Below are 22,647 nucleotides of genomic sequence, written 5' to 3' on the forward strand. Positions count from 1 at the left end.
GTCAAACAACCGCAGTTCATCCTGTCAAACAGAAAGTTGGGGAGATGCTTTTAATGTGCTACTGTGTCATTGTGATCGGAAGCAATATTTGTGGCGTCATAACTGGATGGAAGTTGTCGAGTCTTCCATTCAGAATCAAAAGATCGGAAATCTCTCTCCCCCCATTTTTTGCATCAGTTGCCGTTATCTCTGTTTAACCAAGCTGACTATTCAATAATAAATACACACATACAGGTGGGTGATGCTACATGACTGTCACACATAGACCAGATATTTAATTTGCTGGAAATTAAGGTTTATCAGTACAGGATCAGGGCTGGAACCTTTCACTTTGACACTAAATTTTACTGACTTTTTTTGTGACATTGAATATTGATCATGAAATAACACAAATAACATCCAGAAATATTATTCAGGTGCTGGATTTAAACATAAGCTTAGTGACAGCCCTCTTGCCCATATTTAGATTTTCCTGGTGCTGTGGATCCACAGCTGGATCAGGAGGGGTCAAGGAATCCCAAAGAGGCGATGAATGCACAACACTACTCAACTGGGTCTATATAATGGAGGAGAAAATCAACAAGACTGTCTTCATATAGTGTTACAGATTTTTACAAAAGGACAAGAAAACTTCAGGTATTACTATTTCATCACCGGGACCTTTCCCCCCAAGAGTTACGATACTACATGGAACCAACTGTTTGATATGACACATATTTAAATCAGATGTCTTTGACAAAAAACTCCCACTAACCCAGGTACACTAGTTTTCACCTGAGCTACACCCAACCCACTAATGACACCATACTTTAAATACCCCTTAAAATTGAAAGAGAAGCAAGAAGATATTTTTTTCCTCATTGTTAATTATTTATTACATTAGAAAAACTCCATTAACAGTTTTACAAATGTCATAAAACTGTATCAAATCACTTTGATGTGTCTATGCTTAATACAATGCTGTAGAAATTTTAGATGTCCAAGTAGTTCAGGTTCACTAAAACATTCCATTACACTCAGTTCCCATTTCATTCTTTGCATTATTATACTTTTTCTGCTGGCTATGAAATAACCTTTTAAACAATAAATGTACACTTAATACATTTCTAGAAAAATAATTTTTTCACATATATGTTTTACAAGGAACCATATCAGCTTTAATTCTTAAAGAGACAGATATTTTTAAAAGAACATATTACACACTTTTGACTTACCATTATTTTATTAAATTACAACGTATCAGATTGTTTTTTGTACCCGATGAAGGTCAGTTGGACTGAAACGCTGTGGTTTAATAAAATAACACAGAGCAAGACGTTTTTTGTTAATTCAGAGCTTTTTTAAACTAAATGAACATATCTAAAACAAGCTCTCATAGACACAGAATAATATTAGAACTGGGACAGTTTTGCAACCATTAATTTTCCAATACTAAATGAGTTTACATGTATTTTTTTGCATATCTTTATTCATAGAAAATAAAAACAGATTTTGGTTTTATGCAAAGCACCTGAGTAGAAAGTGAGTCATGTGGGTATAGACATGTTGATTGGCAGCGCCAGCGAGCCCATGATCCTTGTCTGTGTACCACTGAAAGAAGAAAGCATTATATGTATGACTGTTTCATGACATTGGTCCCACAATTGTCTGTTGCATTTCCCAAGTTGCTCACCATGGCCTCAAAGTCCACCTGTTCCTCAACCAGAGCTTCTGAGATCTCTGCTGCCTGCTGGAAATGGACATTGTCTAGAAAAACAAACCGAACAATAAGGCAGGGTTCTGTTGAAAGGTAACATAGTGGTATGATCATGGCCATTACTTTTGTCAGTGCTGATCAAGTTGCAAGTGTTGGATCTATTTATTTTACATCAGTCTGTATGAATTTGTTGATAATGATAAGTGCTGGTATACTAATGGATTTTCTGCAATAATATTGGCATTAGACCAAAGACTCAATTTAAAAAAGATGAAAAAAGTGTGCTTTACCAACCACATGTAGAAATTCAAACTAGTTTAGAACATTTCAGTTTAGTTTTCCATAACCACATTAATTTCGTTGCACTTTTCCAACGTCAAGAGATGGCTATGAGGAATGCATCTAAAACCTCCTGTTTGAAAAGGCAGGGCTGCAAATGTATTCTGTCACAGCGAATGAAAAATAAACTCTCACACTTATTGTTATTAAGTTTTAGGCTTATGTTGCCCCCCAAAATTATAAAATAATAAACAGACACAAACATAGAGGCCTTGTGTTGCTCACCATCGGCTGTTCCATGAACAAGAAGATACTGCACTGAATGGAAGTTCCTGGCCCTGGCAGTTACTGTTGTGTTCTGCACACAGTGAGATTTAATTTTTATGCGTCAACAAAGACAATCGCACAGCTGAAAATAAAGGACAGAGAACTTGATATTCCTGGCTGTGAAACTTACATCGTAACCTTCAGAATTCTGTGAAGGCAATATCATGTAACGCTCTGTGTAGATGGAATCTGGTACAAATAGACAGATAGTTGCAGATGTTATTATTTCATATCATTAATGGGATTGTAAAAAGTGACAGCAAAAGAAATACCATAAAAGCGCCATTTGGAGACTGGAGCAACTGCCATTCCACACTTGAAAACTCCACTGCCAGATCCCAAGACCATTGATGTGACATATCCTCCGTAGGACTGTTGAATATAAAAAACTCATTACTGCAGATCATGTCTTATGTACATGCCAAACACATTGACTTGTGAGTGAAACATTAACTTGCACTAAAACATTCTCAATGTGTTTAACCTTCGTGGCGTTTTTGTTTAACACAAAGTCTTCACTACTTACCCATCCCCAAATAGCAACTCTGTCTTTGTCAATGAATCCCATTTTGATGAATTCCCTTGAAAAAAAAAGAGATATGAATTTAATATGGTCATTGCCTGCTGATCATTGCCATCATTGACTCGTGATATTTCCGCTACACTAAGTTTCTCTCTAAATGGGAGTCGCAGAAACAAGTAAAATCCAGTTTTATCAAACTTGCTGGAGCAAAGAAGGAACCTGTTTGTTTGAGATGCACTGACTTGTCTAAACTCCTCCTCACTTTCCTTACCTGGCTGCTGTTATCTGATCTTCCACCTCTTTGGTTCCCAGGCTTTTGTAAATTTCATACATTAACTTGTCGCCCTGGTAACCGCTCCCTCTTCCGTCAAAGCTAGCAACAATGATTTTCTCAGTGCTTGCCAGGTAGGTGGACCAGTTTACTCTGTAGACGTAGTTTACTTTCTGACTGCATGGACCTGCGTACCTGGAACATCAAGCACATTCAGAATGAGTTTTTTGGCCCTACTTTAAAAAGTCTTTTCGTTTTATTTTTTTAAATGAACTCTTACACATCGATCAGTAAAGGGTACTTCTTGGACTCATCAAAGCCTGGAGGCAAAATCATCTGGTACCAGAGATCTGTCAAAAATATGAACATAAAAAGAGTAGTAGGTATAAGACATGTAGTAAAATAAATCATGCAACAATGTACAAATAATAATTTCATGCTGGTCAGAATTGAACCCATGGTACTGCATTTCAGCCATGGAACATTAGGATGCCTGCTCAACCAGAGAGCTACATTATTTTTCATAATTGTTTTTTTTCATGACAGTTTTCCAATGGGTCACCTTCAGGGAAGGTTTACCTGCTTAAACCTTCTATCATGCAAGCTGATGTCCTCTATGTTGACTGGTATTTGGACATCCACTGCTTTTTATTCAAAATGCCAAATTATTCTTTTTGTTTTTTGTTTCCAAATTTTGCTAATGGCAGCTCATATTTAAAACATGCCTGTCTCTTCCAATAATAAATATAAACACGTATTAGTGAATGTCATTAATATAAAAGATATTGCATATATCAGTGCCAGTATCTACCTATTGATCCATTCTCTTCCGTTTATACTCAGCAGAGTTGCAGTGGGGGCTAGAGTCTATCCCAGCTACCATAGGGTGACCCTCGACAGATTGCCAGTCTGTTGCAGGGCTAACCCATGCAAACACAGAGAGAACATACAAACTCCACATAGAAATGCCCTGGGCAGATTGTGGCCTCGGGATCTTCTGGTTGTGAAGCAACAGTGCTAACCACTGCTACTACTATGAATGCTACTACGCATGTAACCCTAGTGGAAGGGGTTACACAAAGAGGATGTGGGACCCATGGAATCTTCGATACCCAGCATCCAAACTGACGGCGAAACAACTAGTAGCTCGGTGTTCCAGCATTCGGAAGAAGGAACTGCTATCACAGCTGGAGATCATTGAGGTACAACAGAAATGCTATGGCAAGGGGGAGCCAAGATGATACGTGATATTATCACCCCCACCTGAGATTGGGTACCAAGCCCCAAATATGATGGAACAAAGGGCGTTGAGTGCGAGAGCAGCTGACCTGAAATGTAAGATCATGGTGAAACTGGAAACCTGGACCCTTCCTAGCCAGTTACCAAGACTATGTGAAGTACCTCCTTGAAGGTCTACTAAAAGATGTGAATGCAGCAACAATCCCTACTGCAACCATCAACGAAACCAACCAGCTGATATACACCATGAAACGAGTGATCATGGAGATCCATGGCTACACTGTAAAAAAAAATTGTAATATAAAATTATTTTACTGTGTATTTTACAGTTTTGTACTGTTTTTCTAGAATATCATTAAATTTACATAAATAGACTGTCATGTTACATTTCAAATGTAAAATAACATAACATCACTGTAAATGTAATAAAACATAATTTTCTTGTTTTTTAAATGTATCTGTCTGTACATATGCATATTTAGATTGTTAAAATACATTCACAAATGTATCATCATTTCACAAATATTTGTCCGTTATTTGAAAGATTGAACTGTTAAATTCAAATGTAATGCTATGGAAAAATATATAAAATGATTCTTATAAACTTTTTTTTACATCAAATAATGTTATTTAGGGCGATCGTGGCTCAAGAGTTGGCAGTTCGTCTTGTATTAAGAAGGTTGCCGGTTCGAGCCCCGGCTCAGACAGTCTCGGTCGTTGTGTCCTTGGGCAAGACACTTCACCTACCACCTACTGGTGATGGCCAGAGGGCCCGATGGCGCAATATGGCAGCCTCGCTTCTGTCAGTCTGTCCCAGGGCAGCTGTGGCTTGCCTCCACCAGTGTGTGAATGTGAGAGTGACTGAATAGTAGAATTGTAAAGCACTTTGCAGGTCTCGAAAAGTGCTATATAAATGCAATCCATTATTATTATTATTTAAACCAACTGTTAACTGTATATTTCTGTACATTTAAGTATTATTATTCACATTTCCGCATTCATTGACCTTGTTTATAGGTAATTTCATTGTTTAATCACATTAAAATGTTCCTAATTTAATGTTTAAAAGCACTTGAAAAAGGCAAAATCCCATGTAAAATTAGGGCAACAAACTGTATTGTCATTACTGAAAATAACCGTATTTTTATGAGAAAGTTATTTTCTGTTATTTTATGGTATTATTTTGGCGCTTCAGCTGCCGGAATATTACTGGTTTTTTAGGATTTTTTTTTACAGTGTACAAGATGATGGAGAAGGACACTAGAGGCCAAGATCACGGTAGCACGGAGGTGCGATGAAGGGTTGCTTAATAAATATAGCAGGCTGCCCCTATCTGAGGCCATGGAAACTACCAAGCAAAGACTCACAGACACTTGAAGAGATGCTGGCCAAAGGAGGCAATAGAAGCCACTGACATCAAGATCAGGAAGCTTGCAACCATGCCTGGAGGGTTTCACCCCAAGTCCAGCACCCTAAGGCTGTACGCTAAGTGGAAGGAAGGAGGTTGGGGACAAGTGAGTGTCATTACCACAGTCCAGAATGAAACAATGAACATCCACATCAGGAAGATGGCTCGAACCGACTGCATGCTCAGTGAATACCTCAGGTAGCAGAAACCTAAAAAAGAGGAGCAAGAGGAGGACCCATCATGTAAGGAGAAGCCCCTGCATGGTATGTACCAGCGGCAGATAGAAAAGGTGGCTGACATCCAGAAATCCTACCAGTGGCTGTACCACTGCCAAAGCTGGACTGAAAGACAGCACAGAGGCACTAATCATGGAGCACAGGAACAAGCTCTGAGCACAATATCCATAGAGGCTGGGGTCTATCACACCAGGCAAGACCCCAGGTGCAGGCTGTGTAAAGATGCTCCTGAGACAATCCAGCACATAACAGCAGGGTGCAAGATGCTAGCAGGCAGGGGATAGATGGAACGCCATATCCAAGTGGCCGGCACAGTATACAGAAACATCTGTGCAGAATATGGCCTGGCCTGGAAGCCCCGAGGTCAAAATAGGAGACACCCCCTAGGGTGGTGGAGAATGACCAAACTAAGATCCTGTGGGACAAGATACAGATGGACAAAATGGCGGTGGCTAACCAACTGGACATAGTAGTGGTGGACAAGCAGAGGAAGACGGCTGTAGTGATAGAGCTAGCGATACAGAATGACAGCAACATCAGGAAGAAGGAAGATGAGAAGCTGGAGAAGTACCAAGGGCTCAGAGAAGAGCTTGAAAAGATGTGCAGGGTGAAGGTAACAGTGTTAATTGGAGCGCTTAGACAGTGACCACCAAAGCTAGGCAAGTGGCTCCAGCAGATCCCAGGACCAACATCTGAGATCTGTTTCTGCCAACATCAAAAAAAAAAAAAAAATATATATATATATATACGACATTTGTAATTGACCAAGATACTCTAATGAAAGGGATTTTAAGAATTTTATCTCATGTTTAAAAACATCTACAGTGTAGTGGGGTTGAGGTTTAAAATGGGCACAGCCAACTGCATATGGTTCAAGATTATGCTTATCCGTTGCCATTGACGAAATATTCTGGCAATCTAATTGTGTAAAAAAAACAAAAGCTTTCTGCAGGGTCGTTGTTTATTATTGCTATTGGATTATCATTAGAGAGTATAGTCAAAAATGTTATCAGCTCAAAATGAAACTGATGGGGAAAGTCTTGAAGGAAAAATTATCATTTCTGCATTCACTTACTGTATTCGCCCAATTTGATGGTGCCTTGACGCATGGTTGGCATTTGAATACCAGAAATCATGCTCACAAATTCCTTGTTGTCTTCCAAAACGTTTTGCTCTACAAATGTACAAATGCAAGAAAGTTATTGGAATACTTTTTTTTCTGGACTGCAGAACCAGTTGCATACTGTAACTTACCTCTGTTGTTTATGTTATCCATGAGAGAATAGAAAGGAGTGCCAGGACCTTTGAGTAAGGAATATGATGATATAATTAACTCAAATTATCTAAAAACACTAGAGAGAATAAGAGGTAGGTTTTTACGAATCAGAAAGAGAATAAAACTGACCACTGCAGCTCATGCGGTAATAGGAGGCATTGTGGCTGAAGTAAGCGGAGTTATACCGACAGTTTTCACGTAGATTACACGTCAGACACTTGGTTTCTTGTTGTGTCCTCCTAAAACACATAAAAATGCCCACATAGCAATTCTTATTGAATTTCTTAATGAAAGATAAAGGATAAAACATAAAAATCAATATTCTTACTTGTAAACGTTTCTTCCTCCTGGCTTGCCACCCTCTTCATTACTTGAAAAATATCTGAGGAGTAATCGGTAAGAATGAGTGAGGCAGGAGTATTAAGAATGTAGCAAAGTAGGAATAAAGCTTGAAGGACACTAGTATGGAGACTTTGGAATTCTTAATTATAATCAGTGGCAATCAGACAATACCAAAACCTACATGGCCCCATGTAAAAAAGTGATTGACGTCTAAACCTAATAATTGGTTTGACCACCCTTATCAGCAAAAACTGCAATCAAGCATTTGCGATAATTGGCAGTTAGTCTTTTACAGCACTGTGGAGGAAATTTGGCCCACTCATCTTTTTAGAATTGTTGTAATTCAGCCACATTAGAGGGTTTTCAGATATGAACTACCTTTTTAAGGTCACGCCACAGCATGTCAATCTGAGTCAGGTCAGTCACTTTGACTAGGCCACTCCAAAGTCTTCATTTAGTTTTTCCTTCAGAGGCGAACTTGCTGGTGTGTTTTGGATCATCAAGATGATTTTTTTTTTTTCCAAAATTGACACAAGCCTTTATCTTCCTTTTTCCTAGCAGCGGTTTTTGTCTCAGAACTCTGCAGGCCATTTTGTGTTGTGTTGAGTCACAAACACTGATTGTACCTTTATTAAGTTAGGCCTGCAGTTATTTGGATATTTTTCTGGGGTCTTTTGTGACCTCTTGGCTCAGTCACCGCTGTGCTCTTAGGATAATTTTGGTTGGCCAGCCACTCCTGGAAAGGTTCTCCTCTGTCCCATGTTTTTGCCATTTGTGGATAATGGGTCTCACTGTTGTTTTGCTAGAGTCCCACAGCTTTAGAAATGGCTTTATAACCTTTCCAGACTGAGAGATTTGTTTCTCATTTGTTCCTGAATTTTCTTGGATGGCAGCATGATGTCTGGCTTTTGATGATCTTTTGTCCAACTCCTTTTTGTCAGGCAGGTCCTGTTTATGTGATTTCTTGATTGAGAACAGGTGTGACAGTAATCAGACCTGTGTGTGGCTAGAGAAATTGAATTGAGCTATGCAAAGATGTGATACACCACAGTTAATTTATGTTATAACAGAGGGGGCTAACCACTTTTTCACATAGGGCCATTTATATTTTGTCTACGGAGTCCTGCACTTGGGTTCTCACTCTGCCTGCGACAGATAGCTGATGACCAAAAACAAAATTTGAAGACACCGTGTGCATCTATTACATTAACAGCAAGCAATTAAATGAATAGATTGGGGATGTCAAACTCATTTTACATTGCAGGCCACATACAGCTCACTTTAATCTTAAGTAAGCCAGACCAATTAAACTACATGATAAATTAGCAAAATTACAGACAAAGTTGTGGGTAAAAACAGCAACTTTTCAGATATATAAATGTTTGTTATTTAATTGTTGGTGGTGGCGGCAGTATTGGTACTGGTTATGATGATAGTGGTGGTGGGGAAGGGGAGGTCTGTATCAATAGGAAATGCTGCAAAACTTGTGAAAAGACAGTTAAAACTTCAGTGCACTCTTTTAAAATTTCTAAAGCTTTTCAGTGGGCCGGATTTAGTCTGTGGCAGGTCAATTCTGGCCCCCGGGCCTTATGTTTGACAACCCTGTAGGAGATGATTTGACTTACACACTATCTGTTGTGACTTTCAGAATGTCAATAACTTCCCATTCTCCAGAAGTGATGGCTGTAGCCTTGCCCTGCATGAATACAGAATATGTGTGGGTGGTTAACATGTCACAAAAAATGATTCATAAAGATTCATAAAAGATATTGTGCAAGACAAAAGAAAGACTAGCCAGCAAAAATATTTCAGTACTCATACACCCACCCCATCCACATAATGGATGTGCTTGTATTGCTGGGTGTCACTCATGAGCAGGTAATAGCTGTTCTTATCTGTGGCAAAAACTGGTTCTGATGGAGAGAACTAAAGAACAAGCGTGTTATTATTTATTATTTAATGCCTTTTCTGTGCAATTCATTCAAGTCAGCACACATTTAATTTTAATATTAATTTTATTTCAGTACCCTTAAATAAATGGTTGTAAGCAAATGTTATCCAACAGTCAGTAGGGAACTATTTTCTGCAGTGGATTAATACACATACAGTGTTCTACTGAGTGTTTCTGCAGCACTGTCTGTTGACAGTGAATTAGTCAGAACAACAGTGTGACTCACTTTGATGTAAGCACAATACTCATCATTGTGGGAGTGAGTCTTTCCATGGAATGTATTACATTAAAACATTTACATATTTAATACCTATTTAACATTTAACAGTGTAGTGACCATACCCGTCCAATCCAGCCAGTGCTTGCCACCTCCAGATGCTGTGAAAAGATGTTAAAACTTGTGTTTATTGGCGTTCTAAACTACAGTTTATAGTACAACACACCAGCCTTATCGGCTCAGCAGCTTTAAACCCAGAGAACACAAAGAGACATTGTGACTGGGAACTGAATTTTGAAACTCTTTAGCCAACAAATTAGGAAAATCTCTAAATGGCAGGGTTGCTCGTTCACATTTTTACATAAATGGAAATAATTAGCAGCCCTTTAGCTAAGTGGAATGCCACAAGAAACTCTGCTGCACCAAGTTAACACTTTCGACTAGCTTTTGTCACAGTTTATATGAAGATATTCCAGAATAGATTTTTAGATCTTTAAAAGTTTATTTTATCCACAGGCATGAATGTATTACACTGCAGCATTTACATACATGACTGTATTTAGTATATAAGCCTGGACTACAGAAAATATTTTTGGACTAGATTTTTTCCTTATAAGACTAGGGATATAGGATGGAAGATGCATTCCAGATCATATTCTACTTCAGTTGTGCAAATTTCCAGTGGATTTGACATACATAACCATTGAGCTCTAAGTTATTTAGAGTAAATCTAGGGATATATTGAACAAATAGTCTTTTGTCCATACTTTAGATAAAAAGATCATTTTTTTTATGTGATTTAACATGAAGCATGTCAAAAAACTCTAGTCTCAGTCAGAAAAATCTTAGTGGTTTTCACAAAGTTATGGACTCAAAGGTAGGAAAAGGTACTGGTTTATACATTTTTGTTTTACCTCATAAGTATTCCATGTGAATCCATTAAAGCTGTAGATCTGAAGGATGAGATGGTTTTGTACTCTCTTTAGCCACTGGACAGCTAGACGCTCATCACTCACCCAGGTTACAGTAGACAAGTAGTGCTCACTGAAGTGAAACAAAAAGAACAGTTAAAGTTCAACATTTTGTTTTTGGATATTTGTGGAAGAAATGATATATTGGAAAGTGTTAGATTACACTGAGCCAAATGAGTCTGGAACAACAATTTCAGAGATTTTTGTTGCATTGTCAGTGTCCACGACAAATAGCTTCACTGTGGGATTGGGAGTTCCTGGCTGCAAAGACAAAAGAATATAAGATAATAGACAAAAGCCAACACTGATTACTGATGTATGTCTTCAACAAAACAGCAAATGTGCTACCTTTGGATATGGAATAGAAACAGTGCTGGGGTACTGGTTTTCACCATACCACGAGTATTCAATAGTGTGGACCCCAGTGTCGTTAAACTCAGCGTAAGCCAAGTTCTTTCCTCCAGGTGACCACCAGAGACCTTGGTTGGATGAGAACATTTCCTCTGGAACGATGAACGTATGAAGCTGTGTTAGAAGATCTTTTACAGCTTATGGTGTAGTAAAGCAGCATGGTTTCATGTTGTCACAGTACGATAGATCGATATGTGTTTGGGGTTTTTTATACTTCATGAAATGTGACTGTAGAAACACAAACATTTTTCTAAATGAATGGGAACATTTGAGGCCTACTGCTGTCTTAGAAAATCTAAGACAGAAGAGAAATGACTGATATTATAGTGTAAAAATATTTTTTTAAAGTACAGACATATTAGGAAAACATCTTTGTATGCATTCTACTGTACAGTAATTAGTCAAAATCATCAATTACATTATAATAAAATATCTGTCATGAAACGCTGTGTGGCAGGCAGGAGTAGGACCCAAGATGCAGGCACTCAGACTCGAAGGATGAACTCAAAAAACTCAGCTTTATTTGCTGACAGGGGAAAGCATACAAAACTGAACTGGGAAATATAAGCTTACACTTGACGGAGAGGCACACGCGGAAACACACAGTTTGAGGGACGACGCAACACTGACTCAGAGAAACACAGGGTTTAAATACACTGGGAAGTAACGAGGGGAATGAGACAGACAGCTCCCATGCACAGCTGGGAGAAATCAGGACTGAGGAGACAAGCAAAGCAGGATGCATTCACATAAGACACGGACCTTCAAAGTAAAACAGGAAGTATGACACAGAGACGCGAACTTGACACGGTGGAGACAGCAACTAAGAAACACAGAGACATAAACCATAAGGCAGAGGTCTAAGAACCGAAAGACACAGAGGGAAACTCAAACATGCAGACACAGACTTACACAGAACAGAAGGGACACAGAGAAACATGAAGGGCAAGGGATCGAAACTAGAAACCATAGAATAACTCACACAAGTACAATAATACAAAAATCACAAAGAACTAAACATGCTGGGTCAGGAAACCCAGGACCCTGACAATATCATTCAAACCAGAAGGGCACTCGGTCTAAGACCATACCACTACAGTGCTCAAAGACCAGCATTGCTCCTTTGTCCTTGCTCTGCATTTCCATTTCATTAATAATTAAAAAAGTTTGACAATAAAAAAAACAGAGACTGTTCACCTACAAAGTAAAAATCTCTCCTTTTGAAATGTGTTGGTCTCAGCAGTAAGGCACAACTTTTACTTTAAAGATGAATGTTCTACATTTCTGGTCTTTGTTATAGTTTAATACTGCTCGGTGGTTGGTTACAGAGTGTTCGCTAACAAGTTTGTATCTTACACTGCAAACTACTGTATAGGTAGTTGCATAATATGCTAGTAATCAAAGCAATCACAAGGAGGTTGTTGGTTCAGCAACCTATTTAGAACTGATTTAAAAAACATTTCACCAAAACAATGGAACCATCACACCAGCCAGCAAACATCTCTTCATCTGAGTTTTTGCTTTTCTCACCAAAAGTTTCCAGTGAGTTCACAACTGATCTGAGGCCTAAACTTTGTATGATATCAAAATGCTAGTCAAGTATGACATCCTTTCTATTACTAATTGTGGCGGTGGCGTAGTCTGTGCCGCTGCTGCAGGGGAGGCGTGATGAGCTGATGCAGTTTCGGTGTGTCAGCCTGTATTTTCCCACAGCGGCGCCACAGACCACGCCTCACCACACTAATGTTGTCTTTTTGTGCTTGAATAATGTCTTTATGTACCTGTATTTATCATATGGTATGGTCTAATATTAATATAAAATGGTTTATTTACATGTGATATTAAAATTTCAAATGTCTGTATCAGGATACGTATAGAGTTGATCAGGGTCTCTTCCTGGAGACACAGGACACAGCTACTTGTGTAACAGTAAGAAGCAAGTTTCCTCATGCAAACACTGAACGTAAATGAGTCATATATCTTCCACTTACCCTCATAAACCCAGTCTGGGATTCCATTTAAAATCTTATTTTCCTCGCCATTGAATGTGACTTGTTGTGATGTAGAGTTGGGGCTGATCTTTATATACACATTATTGTTCCAAACAAAGGCCTAGAAAAACAAATAAACAAAAGTCAAGAGACAAAACTCAAATATCTATCTATCTATCTATATATATTTATATAGCAAAGATTGTATGTGTTTCGTCATTAGGACAGAAATGTGTAATAATAATGTATACTTTATTGATCCCCGTGGGGAAATTTCTCTCTGCATTTAACCCATTCACTCAGTGAAGCAGTGGGGAGCCATTGGGCGCCCGGGAAACAGTGTGTAGGGATGGTACCTTGCTCAGGGGTATCTCAGGGTAGCTGTTCAGGGGAATCGAACCCCCGGCTTTCCAATCATGGGGACACCACTCTACCTACTACCTACTGCACCACTATTTCTGAGGCTACTTGAGCTGTGGCTGCAAGTTGGTTGGTGTTTGTCATGGTGGTAAACCCCAAACTTGAAGGTGGACACTGAAGGTGAAGGGAACCATCAAGCTAACAAAGGAGTTCTATCTGGTTTGGCTAGCCTGTGGGAGGCAGCTGATGGATATCAGCAGGCCAAGCAGAATGGAACTTGGGCAGTGGCTGAAGCAAAAACTCCAGTGTGGGAGAAGTTTGGTAAGGCCATGGAAAAAAACTTTTGGTCTGCCACAAAACAATTCTGGCAAAGTGTCAGGCGACTTAGGAGGGGAAAGCAGTGCTCTACTCATATGGTGTATAGCGCAGGTGGGGTGCTCTTGACATCAACTGATGATAATGGGGATTCTAACCCTTTGCTACAAGCCATTTGGTCCTTGGTGAGAGCTCGGTCTGCATCGCTGGCAATAATTGCTGGCATGAACTTGTTTGCAGCGGATGTTGGACTCTGCCAGAACTTCCCATTGTCACCGATTCTGTTTGTAATTTTTATGGGCAGAATATCTAGGCTGAGCCAAGAGGTGGGAAGCTTTTACTTTATTGGTTTCAGAATTTCAACTCTGCTTTTTGCAGATGATGTGGCTTCATTGGGTGGTGTACTCCAGCTCACACTACAGTGGTTCACAGCCAAGTGTGAAGCGGCAGGAATGACAATCAGCACCTCCGAGTCTGACGCCATGGTCTTCAGAAAAGACATCCCTGACCCACCACATAAAGTATCTCGAGGCTTGTTCATGCTTTAGGGAAGAGGACAGTGAGAGACTGACAGACAGATTGGGGCCAGTGATGCAGGTACTGCACGAGTCTGTTGTGGTGAAACGAGAGCTCAAAATGGATGGATGGGAGGACTTCGAAAAGGTTGTACATGATAATCTTTTACCCACTTCAAAACAGCAGTGTCATTCAAAATTAAGCCTGCAATCATCTGTCTTTCCCTGAACTTACCAGTTTGTTCCCTTCAGGGGCCCAGGCAAAGTACTGGACTTTATCAGGAATGTCAGAGGGTGTGATAAATGTGCTGAAACAGATTTAAGCATACATTTTACGAGGTGCCTGTAACTGGAGTTGTGAATTATGTCGGTGATATAAATATATATTTAAATAGAGGAAGCCAAAACCTTCTTTGTAGTTGAAAAAAAAAGTTACTCACTCTGACTCCCGGTCATAAAGTGAATATGAAGCTGTAAATGAATGTCTCCACAGCTAATGGGACAAAAACAAAGTAAGGTAGTTTATCATTTAAAAACTTTGAATATAAATCAGTTTAGAAATGAATCAGATGTGAATAAAGGTACTTTACCTTGGAGTAGTTGCTCATGAATGCAACGTATCGGCGGTCAGCTGACAGCTGGTAATCATAGGCATTTTTGTCCATCTGTTTGTTGAACAGAGAGATTGTAACCATGTCATAGACACCTCCTCAAAGTCTTGCATACAAACAACACAGCATCTGTATGGAAGCTGTGTGCTATAAGCTTTAAAAGAAGGCTATGGATGCACATGAGAAGGATGTCTTACAAATCTGTCTTTGCTCAAGAAGTCTGATATCTTGTCTGTTGCGACGTCATAGAGGAACACTGAGCCTTCTGACGTATGCAGATATTCATGATCTATGGTGGAAGATGAGAAAGATGAAAGCACACCCTTAAATATTCTACTTACAAGGGAAAATGTGTGTTAAAGAAGAGAGTTACTAAATGATAACATTTTTAATTTCTGTATTCAGTCTGGTTTCTGTTTTTTTTTTCAGAGGTTTTTTTTTAAAAACGATCTTTTATTGGGTACTATGGCAGATTTATGAAGTTGAACAACTGATTACCGTGATAAAAGGCAGTTGACACAGTCATATAGATGATAATCTCAATATGGACCAAAGTTTTCTCATGATTGTTAAATTGAAAAAACTGCTACTACTACTTTATGGAAATGAACTTTAACTTGCTGTAGTGCTCTAATCTAGCTATAGCTACTACTTGATTTATTTACATGCTACAGTTATGCTTAAACATGCCCAAATGTATGGGTTAGAATTAGGGTTAGACCCTATGGTGGGTTAGCTCTGAGAGGGTTAAAACCACTGGTACCAAAATCATAGTGGCACCAGATTTAGCACCAGGGGTTAGTTATCCACTGGGAACATGAATGCAAAAGTATGAAAAAGTACTTGTGATCCATGTAGATGCATGGCCAAAACCAGCTTGATATTTCAGAGAAAAAAGGTGCTGTTCTGGTTTCAGAACAAGTGAATTAGGCAGGTCAGAGCTGTCCTTATTAATATTACTGCATTCTAGGTTATTTGGTTCCATATACTGGGTGACTAAATGCGTGCCAATAATTTCATGTGCCTCAGTGAGTCAGTAACACAAAGTGGATTTTTGGAGATATAAATTATCCTGTCTGATAATATTTTTACAGTCCGGGAGACAATAACTCAGTGTCATCATGCCCCACACTTTCTTTCTTTGTTTCCTTTTAAATACAGGTTAATTACATCACCCACCAGAAATCCACCTCATGTTGTAGGATTTGGGTTTCAGTGAGTTGTTGAAGACGTCCTCAAGGGTGAAAGATCTAATGCTGGCCTCGTCGTTCTTTTCTGAAACACGTATTTGGAAAAGTTAGGAGCTGCCAAGCACTTGAAGATCACGTGTTACAGATATAATATCTGGCCGCCCCCCCCCCCCCCCACACACACACACACACTCACATTTTGATGATCAGCAATGAGATAAGCTAAGAGCTGTAGAGGCTGTAACTGATAACGGCAAGTGGGATGTCGCTTACGTTAATGTGTAATAATGGAAACTGTCAAAGTGTGTACAGAATGGGTTTGGATTTAAAGGTATGCATATGGGGTGTCAGAGAAACGTCATTGCGACTTTAATCACACTTATAAATGTGACTTCGCTCGTTTCTTAGATGGCAACGTGACTCCTGATGAGCTAAATGTTTTCTTTCAGTGTTTTTAGAGAAGTGTTAAGTGACAACGGTCCAAACAACGCGCAATGACGCGCTTAAAATACTTTCTGACAAACGTGTTTAACGGTAAAGCAGAGATGACGCCAGTGTGTGAAGCATTTAATAACAAAGACTCACCATTAAGAAATATAGCCGTGGGGACCGCTATCAAAACGACGACCACAGCTGCCCCAAAAATTCCGAGGAGCACCTTGGCAATGGAAACCTGTTCGAAGGGACAAAAGTCAGAAAGTGCAAACGGTTCCGTGTGAAGCATTCCATACGCATAACAACGACGTGTGAGTATTAACAAACCACCACCAACCATTGTTTCTGGCCGTAAAGTGAAGTATACAACCGATATCGCTCCGAATCACAACTTCATCGATCCAGTGCCACACGCGCAGAGAGCAACAAAGTTATGTGACACATTGGTTTGTTGTTAAATATTATCTCAGCTCAAGTTTCAAAGGTGAGACAGAAAATGTCCAGCGGAGTAAAGTTCGTCAGGTTTTATGATGCACAACAGTTTTGAGGAAGTATGTGCTGTTATCCAGCTGTTCCCCAGCTGTTCTATTCAGAAAATTGTTCCTCTCATTCAGCATGTGGAGCAAAATGCCATTTCACTTAAATATAAGAACACATATCGTGTCTGTAAACACTTTTTGTTTTGTTCAAGGCTGCAATTATCAGTTTAGTCTGTTAGTCTTTTTTGCAATTGCCTGAAATGACAAAATTAAGATCTTGTTTGATTAGTTATTTTCCTGTTCATACAGAAAGAGAAAATTATGCTTGTTAGACAGGGAAGTTTGCCAGGAAAAAGGAAAAAAAAACGGATTAACGGTTTCCAACTATGACTAAACAGAGTGTAGAAATAAATATTGAATAACGTCATTTTACCTCTAAGGACCGGGCGTCCACATATGTGGACATCACATTTTGCGTTGTCTAGACCAAAATACTAAATTTTGCTCTACAAGGGCCCAATATCCACATACGAGGACAGTATACTACCACTGTTCTATCGAAATTTAAAACGAATGTCCTCATATGTGGATATAATTTTTACCAGAAACAAAAATCAGGTAAAAAGATAATACTTTGTTTTTACATTCATCAGGTCCCAATCAGCCCAAATAGCAAAGAGAAATTAAAAATGCATGCCATGAAAGAGTTAGGAGGTTAAAGAAAACGGATTATTTTCATATATTATGAACTACAAAAGATGATCACATAGCACCCAGTATATATTAATTCCTGCAATTGTGTTATTAAATACGATTTAATACTGTGAAGGCTATTAAAAAAAAAGAAGCTTAAGCCAAACTGTACTTGAGCATCCTTATTATGTGCCAAAATCTATTAAAAATATTTCACTGCTTTGATAGCCAGATAGTCACCATTGCTATCACTGGCTATGCTGTGGCTAACTCAGTCAAGCTAAGTTGTAGCATTATATATGCAGTGTCATTATAGTGTCCTGAGAGTTCATTCATAAAAATCAAACAAACACAAGCTACTCATATTGAACCACCATCCTGTATGACAAGGAATAACTTTTTGTTAGCTCTCATATTGCACTGCACATGCTGTCCACCACTTTACATGACTGTCAAAATTATGTCTTAGATGCATCCACCATATAAGAAGTTATAAAGAAAGTGATTTTACATTCTCTGCTCAGATGTATTTGTCTAACAGCTGTACAAATAACACTATCTATTCTATATATGTACACACACACACACACACACACGTATATATATATATATATATATATATATATATTTTTTTTTTCAGTCAGTGTGACTCTCAGAAATACAAGTTTAGGGGTTTTTTTTAGACATTATTTCCACTGACTGTGCAAGTCTTCCTCTTTGCACATGACACTGACCAGTCTGAAAATGCTAAGAGCCCATTAAAGGCTTAACAAATATAAAGCTGTGCCTTTATGAGGAATAGACATCATATTCTGCACTTATTTCCCTCAAACCGGACATCCTCAGCAAACAAATAGACAGTGGATGTCTTCCCTAATGCAGCATGGCTTGTTTGAAGAGTGTTACTTCACAGATGCCTCCATTTAGCTGACACTCAGCCTGACTAAAATCGTTTATAGGTGTCACTTTATACGCATTTAGTCTTATTGGACAGATATAGCTTTGACGTATGAAGGCAGAAAGTGAGGAAAGAAAACATGACAGATATAGAGCAAAGTTTGAACCGCTGGTCATCTGAATCTATGTACAGTTGTGTACTGGTGGATTTATAATCTAATGCAGGATTTTGATACATGGAAATATTGCAATGTCTTGACATAACGACCATTTTTCAGTTTAAAGAAAAGTGAATAAAAACAGAGAAAACAGGAAGTCTTTAATGTAAGATAAACACTGTCACCGAGTCAGATTTTTTTTTCAACTCTCTTTCAACTCTGCACTGTGTTAAATAAAAATTTGTTATATAGGGCATGAGACATTTCTTTGGAGGGTGATTGTGCTTGACTGCAACCAGCCTTCTAATAAAAGTGTGCCGTCTCAGGGATAAATTGAGAAGCTGGGCCTTGACTTAAACAGATTCTTTGCTTCAGGTTGAATAGCCTTGAAATTTGGGAGTTGTTTGGAGGAACTGTGAGGATATCACCGCTGTTGGAAATAAGCCAGTGAACATTTTGTAAACATCCTCACAGCACTGACGTATCAACTTAATAGCAGCAGCTCATTTAAAAACCATTTCCACCACTCACACACAGATACTTCAGATTATACACTACAATTACTAATGTTGTTTTGAAATACCAATTTGTATTTCAGTTTGAAGCTATAAACACTATAAGTGGATAAAGGACCGGGTACTGATAAACTGATAGATCATATAAATGTTTTACTGCTGTAAGTCCTGTAACTAATTGTATTTACTATTACATATGCACAGTATATATGCACTGCTCAAAGAAATGGAACCAAACAAAAAAATAAATGAAAGGTAAATCGCATAAATCAAACAGTGGATCTTGGTGAGTGAACTATACAAAATGAAAATCTTTAACATACATGTGAGCAATGTTCCCTCTAATTTTTCACATGTCTGAGCGACACACAAACTCCCTGAGCGGTCCCTTGGACCACTGTGAGCGACATCAGACGTGTGCACTGTGGTCACGCCAGCATCGAATCCATCCAAGTTACATGGTTTATTAAAATAATCAAATTACAACATTTACATCTATGTTAGACTACTTTTAATTAACTGCTTTAGCCCACTTACAATGAAAATTAAAAAAAAACTTATTTATGACCTGTGTAGGATGTTAACACTATTAAAAGTTATATATATATATATATATATATATATATATATATATATACATATATATATATATATATATATATATATATATATATATATATATATATATATATATCATAAAGCTCTGACTTGTATCATGAGTCTTTGGTCTGGGAGAGAGTCCTGTAACTCTCTGTCTGCAAAATACAGTATATAAAGACCAATGTTGGGCAATTTAATTATATAGTTACTTCTTCAAAAAAGTAACCGAGTTATGGAAACAAAGTTTTTTGCAGCTGTTTACCTAAAAATGCAGCCAAGGCGTTTTTTAAATAAACATTTAAAACTATTTACAGAACAATCAGCTGTTCTGCATCAAATTTGATGCCACAGAAATTATTTGTGCCACTCCAAAAAATAATTTCTGTCCACTATGAGATAAAGGAGAACAACAGCCTGATACCTGCAGGCCTGACAACAGGAGATGTGTCACTCCTGTAACACCTGTAACATTCAGTAGTCCATTGTTCTGACACACACAACAAAACTATTGACTACACTACACACTAACTACACAAGATTTGCGCTAAACGTCTCAAATCTCTCACATCTCAAAACACCTCCGTCACTCCTAAAACTTCCCCCCTTCCTAAACAATAAAGGCCATGTTGCCATATCATGTTTTGATTGGTCGACATGGTACATTTTTCGACCAATAGGAAAGGGCGGGTTTGTTTGTGTCATGGTGCTGGGTCGTTGACCCAGCGTTTTGTGTTTTATGATTATTTTCCTCTGTTCTAGTTATTCTGTGTCCTCCCCCCTTGTGTCCGGTTCGGGTTCTAGATTTCCTGTTTTGTTCTGAAGGTCTGTGTCTGTTGTCGTTGTGTTCAGCTTGTCTCCTCCGGTCCTCATGTGTATTGGGTTCAGCTGTTCTTCCCTCCTGTGTGTGATTACCTGATTACCTTGTGTGTGTATATTTAGTGGGTGTCGGTCTGTGTTCGTTGTCGGCTCGTCTGCGTTCTATGGTGTCCCGTTCCTGTCTCTGCGTCTCTCTGCCCCACACCCCTTTTGTATGCTCTCAGGTTTGTCATTTAGTTCTCCCAGTTTAGGTTTCTTCAGTTGTTTTCTCATGCTTCGTTGTCTGTTCTGCCACTGTCACCTGTAAATAAACCCTCACTCATATCATCAGTCGGCTGCCTGCATTTTGGGTCCTCTTTTTCCTCCACACCACACGGCTCACCCCGCCAGCCGTGACAGTTTGGTTTTGTTTTTGCTCAAAGGTGGAGAGCACTTTCCTTATAAAACGCCGTTTACCGTTTCTTACCGCAGTAAATATAAACAACGATAGTATTCAGGAAGAAAACCAAACATTGCATATATTTGTTTTTATCATAACTCTGGTTTTACATGGCCTATCAACACAAAATTTAAAACTGGTATAAAGTCCACACTTCCGTCAATTGTTCCGTCTGTCCTGCTCACATCTCCAGTGGTTGTACACGTGGCTTCACTCCATATCAGCCACGCCGCTTTGCTAGCTAAAACATCGGTGTCGGCACATAAGGACGCTGTCATAGCCTGTCAGCGACGTTGATTAGCTGCATATATACGAATGTGAATCGCATTATTGGCTGGACTATGGGATAAGGTGGCATCATTCTAATCCCTTACGGGAGCAGCCAGTCACTTACTGACTAACACTGCAAAACAGAATTGTTAACATTTTAATTTCAATTCAGGTTTGATGTTTTTTGTGCACAACGCAGATTTTCTGTGTGCAGAGACCGTGCCAGCAGTGCGCAATTGCGCACACGCGCAGCTTAGAGGGAACATTGCATGTGAGTTAGTAGTGTAGTGTAGGGAGCCGTTGACATGTCTGGAAGTTCTCCAGGGCCTGGTAATGAACTAATCATTTGATTCAGGTGTGTTGACCCAGGTTGATATCTAAAACCTGCAGGACACCGGCACTAGAGGCCTGGGGTTGGACACCCCTGGTTTAGAGCACCAATAAGCTCTCTCTAAAGGACAGAAAGACCTCATGCCAACCTCATGGAGTATCATTCTGACAGTTTAGTCAGAAACATGCACAAGTAGCCTAGTGGAGGTAAATTTGTAGGGCTCTGCTAGTGCTGCTCTTGTTTTTCCTCACACAAAGGACAAAATACTGGTCCGGGTGTTGAGTTGATGCCTGCCTTAGCCTATTTACACTCTTAAGACTGTGCAGCGAGATGCAGCAAACCTTCTAGTACCAGCATTTATTAATGTGCTGTACTGGAAATACTGGACTACCTCTGAACCTAAATGGGCAATAGTGACAATGACACTGGCAAAAAGCAAAACTGGAGAAATGTCAGTCAGAAAGGCCTCTCCAATGGCACAATATTGTCATGTTCAATTGCACCAAAGGAAGTGATGTAATTTTACAGCGAATTGTTGTAGAATGTCACTTTGGTAATTTAGTTAAAAAAAACTTGAGCAACTATATTCACGTGAATAACTGAACACAACATAACATTATGAAATGACAGATTGTGCAGTTTGAAGCACCAGTATTACGGTTTTATCCACTGCCATGTTTCTTTATTTGAACTATATTTGGAGAATCACACTAAAACATAACTGAAAAGTAAAATACAGTTAATAATAGCATAAAACCAAGTTAAGACCCAATAAAATATAATGAAAGGAAACAAAAAATAAAAATAAAAAACAGTATCAATAAGAGTTTCCACAGAAAGACTTAACAAAAAAGTTATCATTTGGTTCTGAGCTTGTGATTGAAG

The 22,647-nt window shown here is 38.8% G+C and overlaps 1 protein-coding gene across 2 annotated transcripts; it reads right to left on the reverse strand.

The window, feature by feature from the left end:
• Positions 1–859: 859 nt before the first annotated feature.
• On the reverse strand, positions 860–17,651 carry dpp4 (dipeptidyl-peptidase 4). Of its 2 annotated transcripts, XM_006804101.3 has the most exons (26): positions 16,902–17,651; positions 16,715–16,802; positions 16,119–16,214; positions 15,137–15,228; positions 14,919–14,993; positions 14,769–14,821; positions 14,564–14,636; positions 13,139–13,259; positions 11,085–11,239; positions 10,900–10,997; positions 10,680–10,809; positions 9,891–9,926; positions 9,425–9,523; positions 9,223–9,293; positions 7,584–7,637; positions 7,385–7,494; positions 7,234–7,281; positions 7,055–7,153; positions 3,377–3,446; positions 3,097–3,291; positions 2,829–2,883; positions 2,575–2,674; positions 2,433–2,491; positions 2,261–2,333; positions 1,673–1,746; positions 860–1,590 (listed from the first exon to the last, which is right to left on the reverse strand). In XM_006804101.3, the coding sequence occupies exons 1-26, from the start codon at positions 16,902–16,904 to the stop codon at positions 1,498–1,500; spliced, it is 2,220 nt and encodes a 739-aa protein (XP_006804164.2). In that variant the 5' UTR covers positions 16,905–17,651; the 3' UTR covers positions 860–1,497. The 2 variants fall into 2 exon arrangements, with proteins under 2 accessions (XP_006804164.2, XP_087692202.1); XM_087836076.1 differs by lacking the exon at positions 16,902–17,651 and having other exon boundaries at positions 16,715–16,889.
• Positions 17,652–22,647: the final 4,996 nt, after the last annotated feature.

The sequence above is a fragment of the Neolamprologus brichardi genome, chromosome 23 (genome assembly GCF_056152115.1).
Source record: "Neolamprologus brichardi isolate AB-2024 chromosome 23, ASM5615211v1, whole genome shotgun sequence".
Taxonomy (NCBI): Eukaryota; Metazoa; Chordata; class Actinopteri; order Cichliformes; family Cichlidae; genus Neolamprologus; species Neolamprologus brichardi.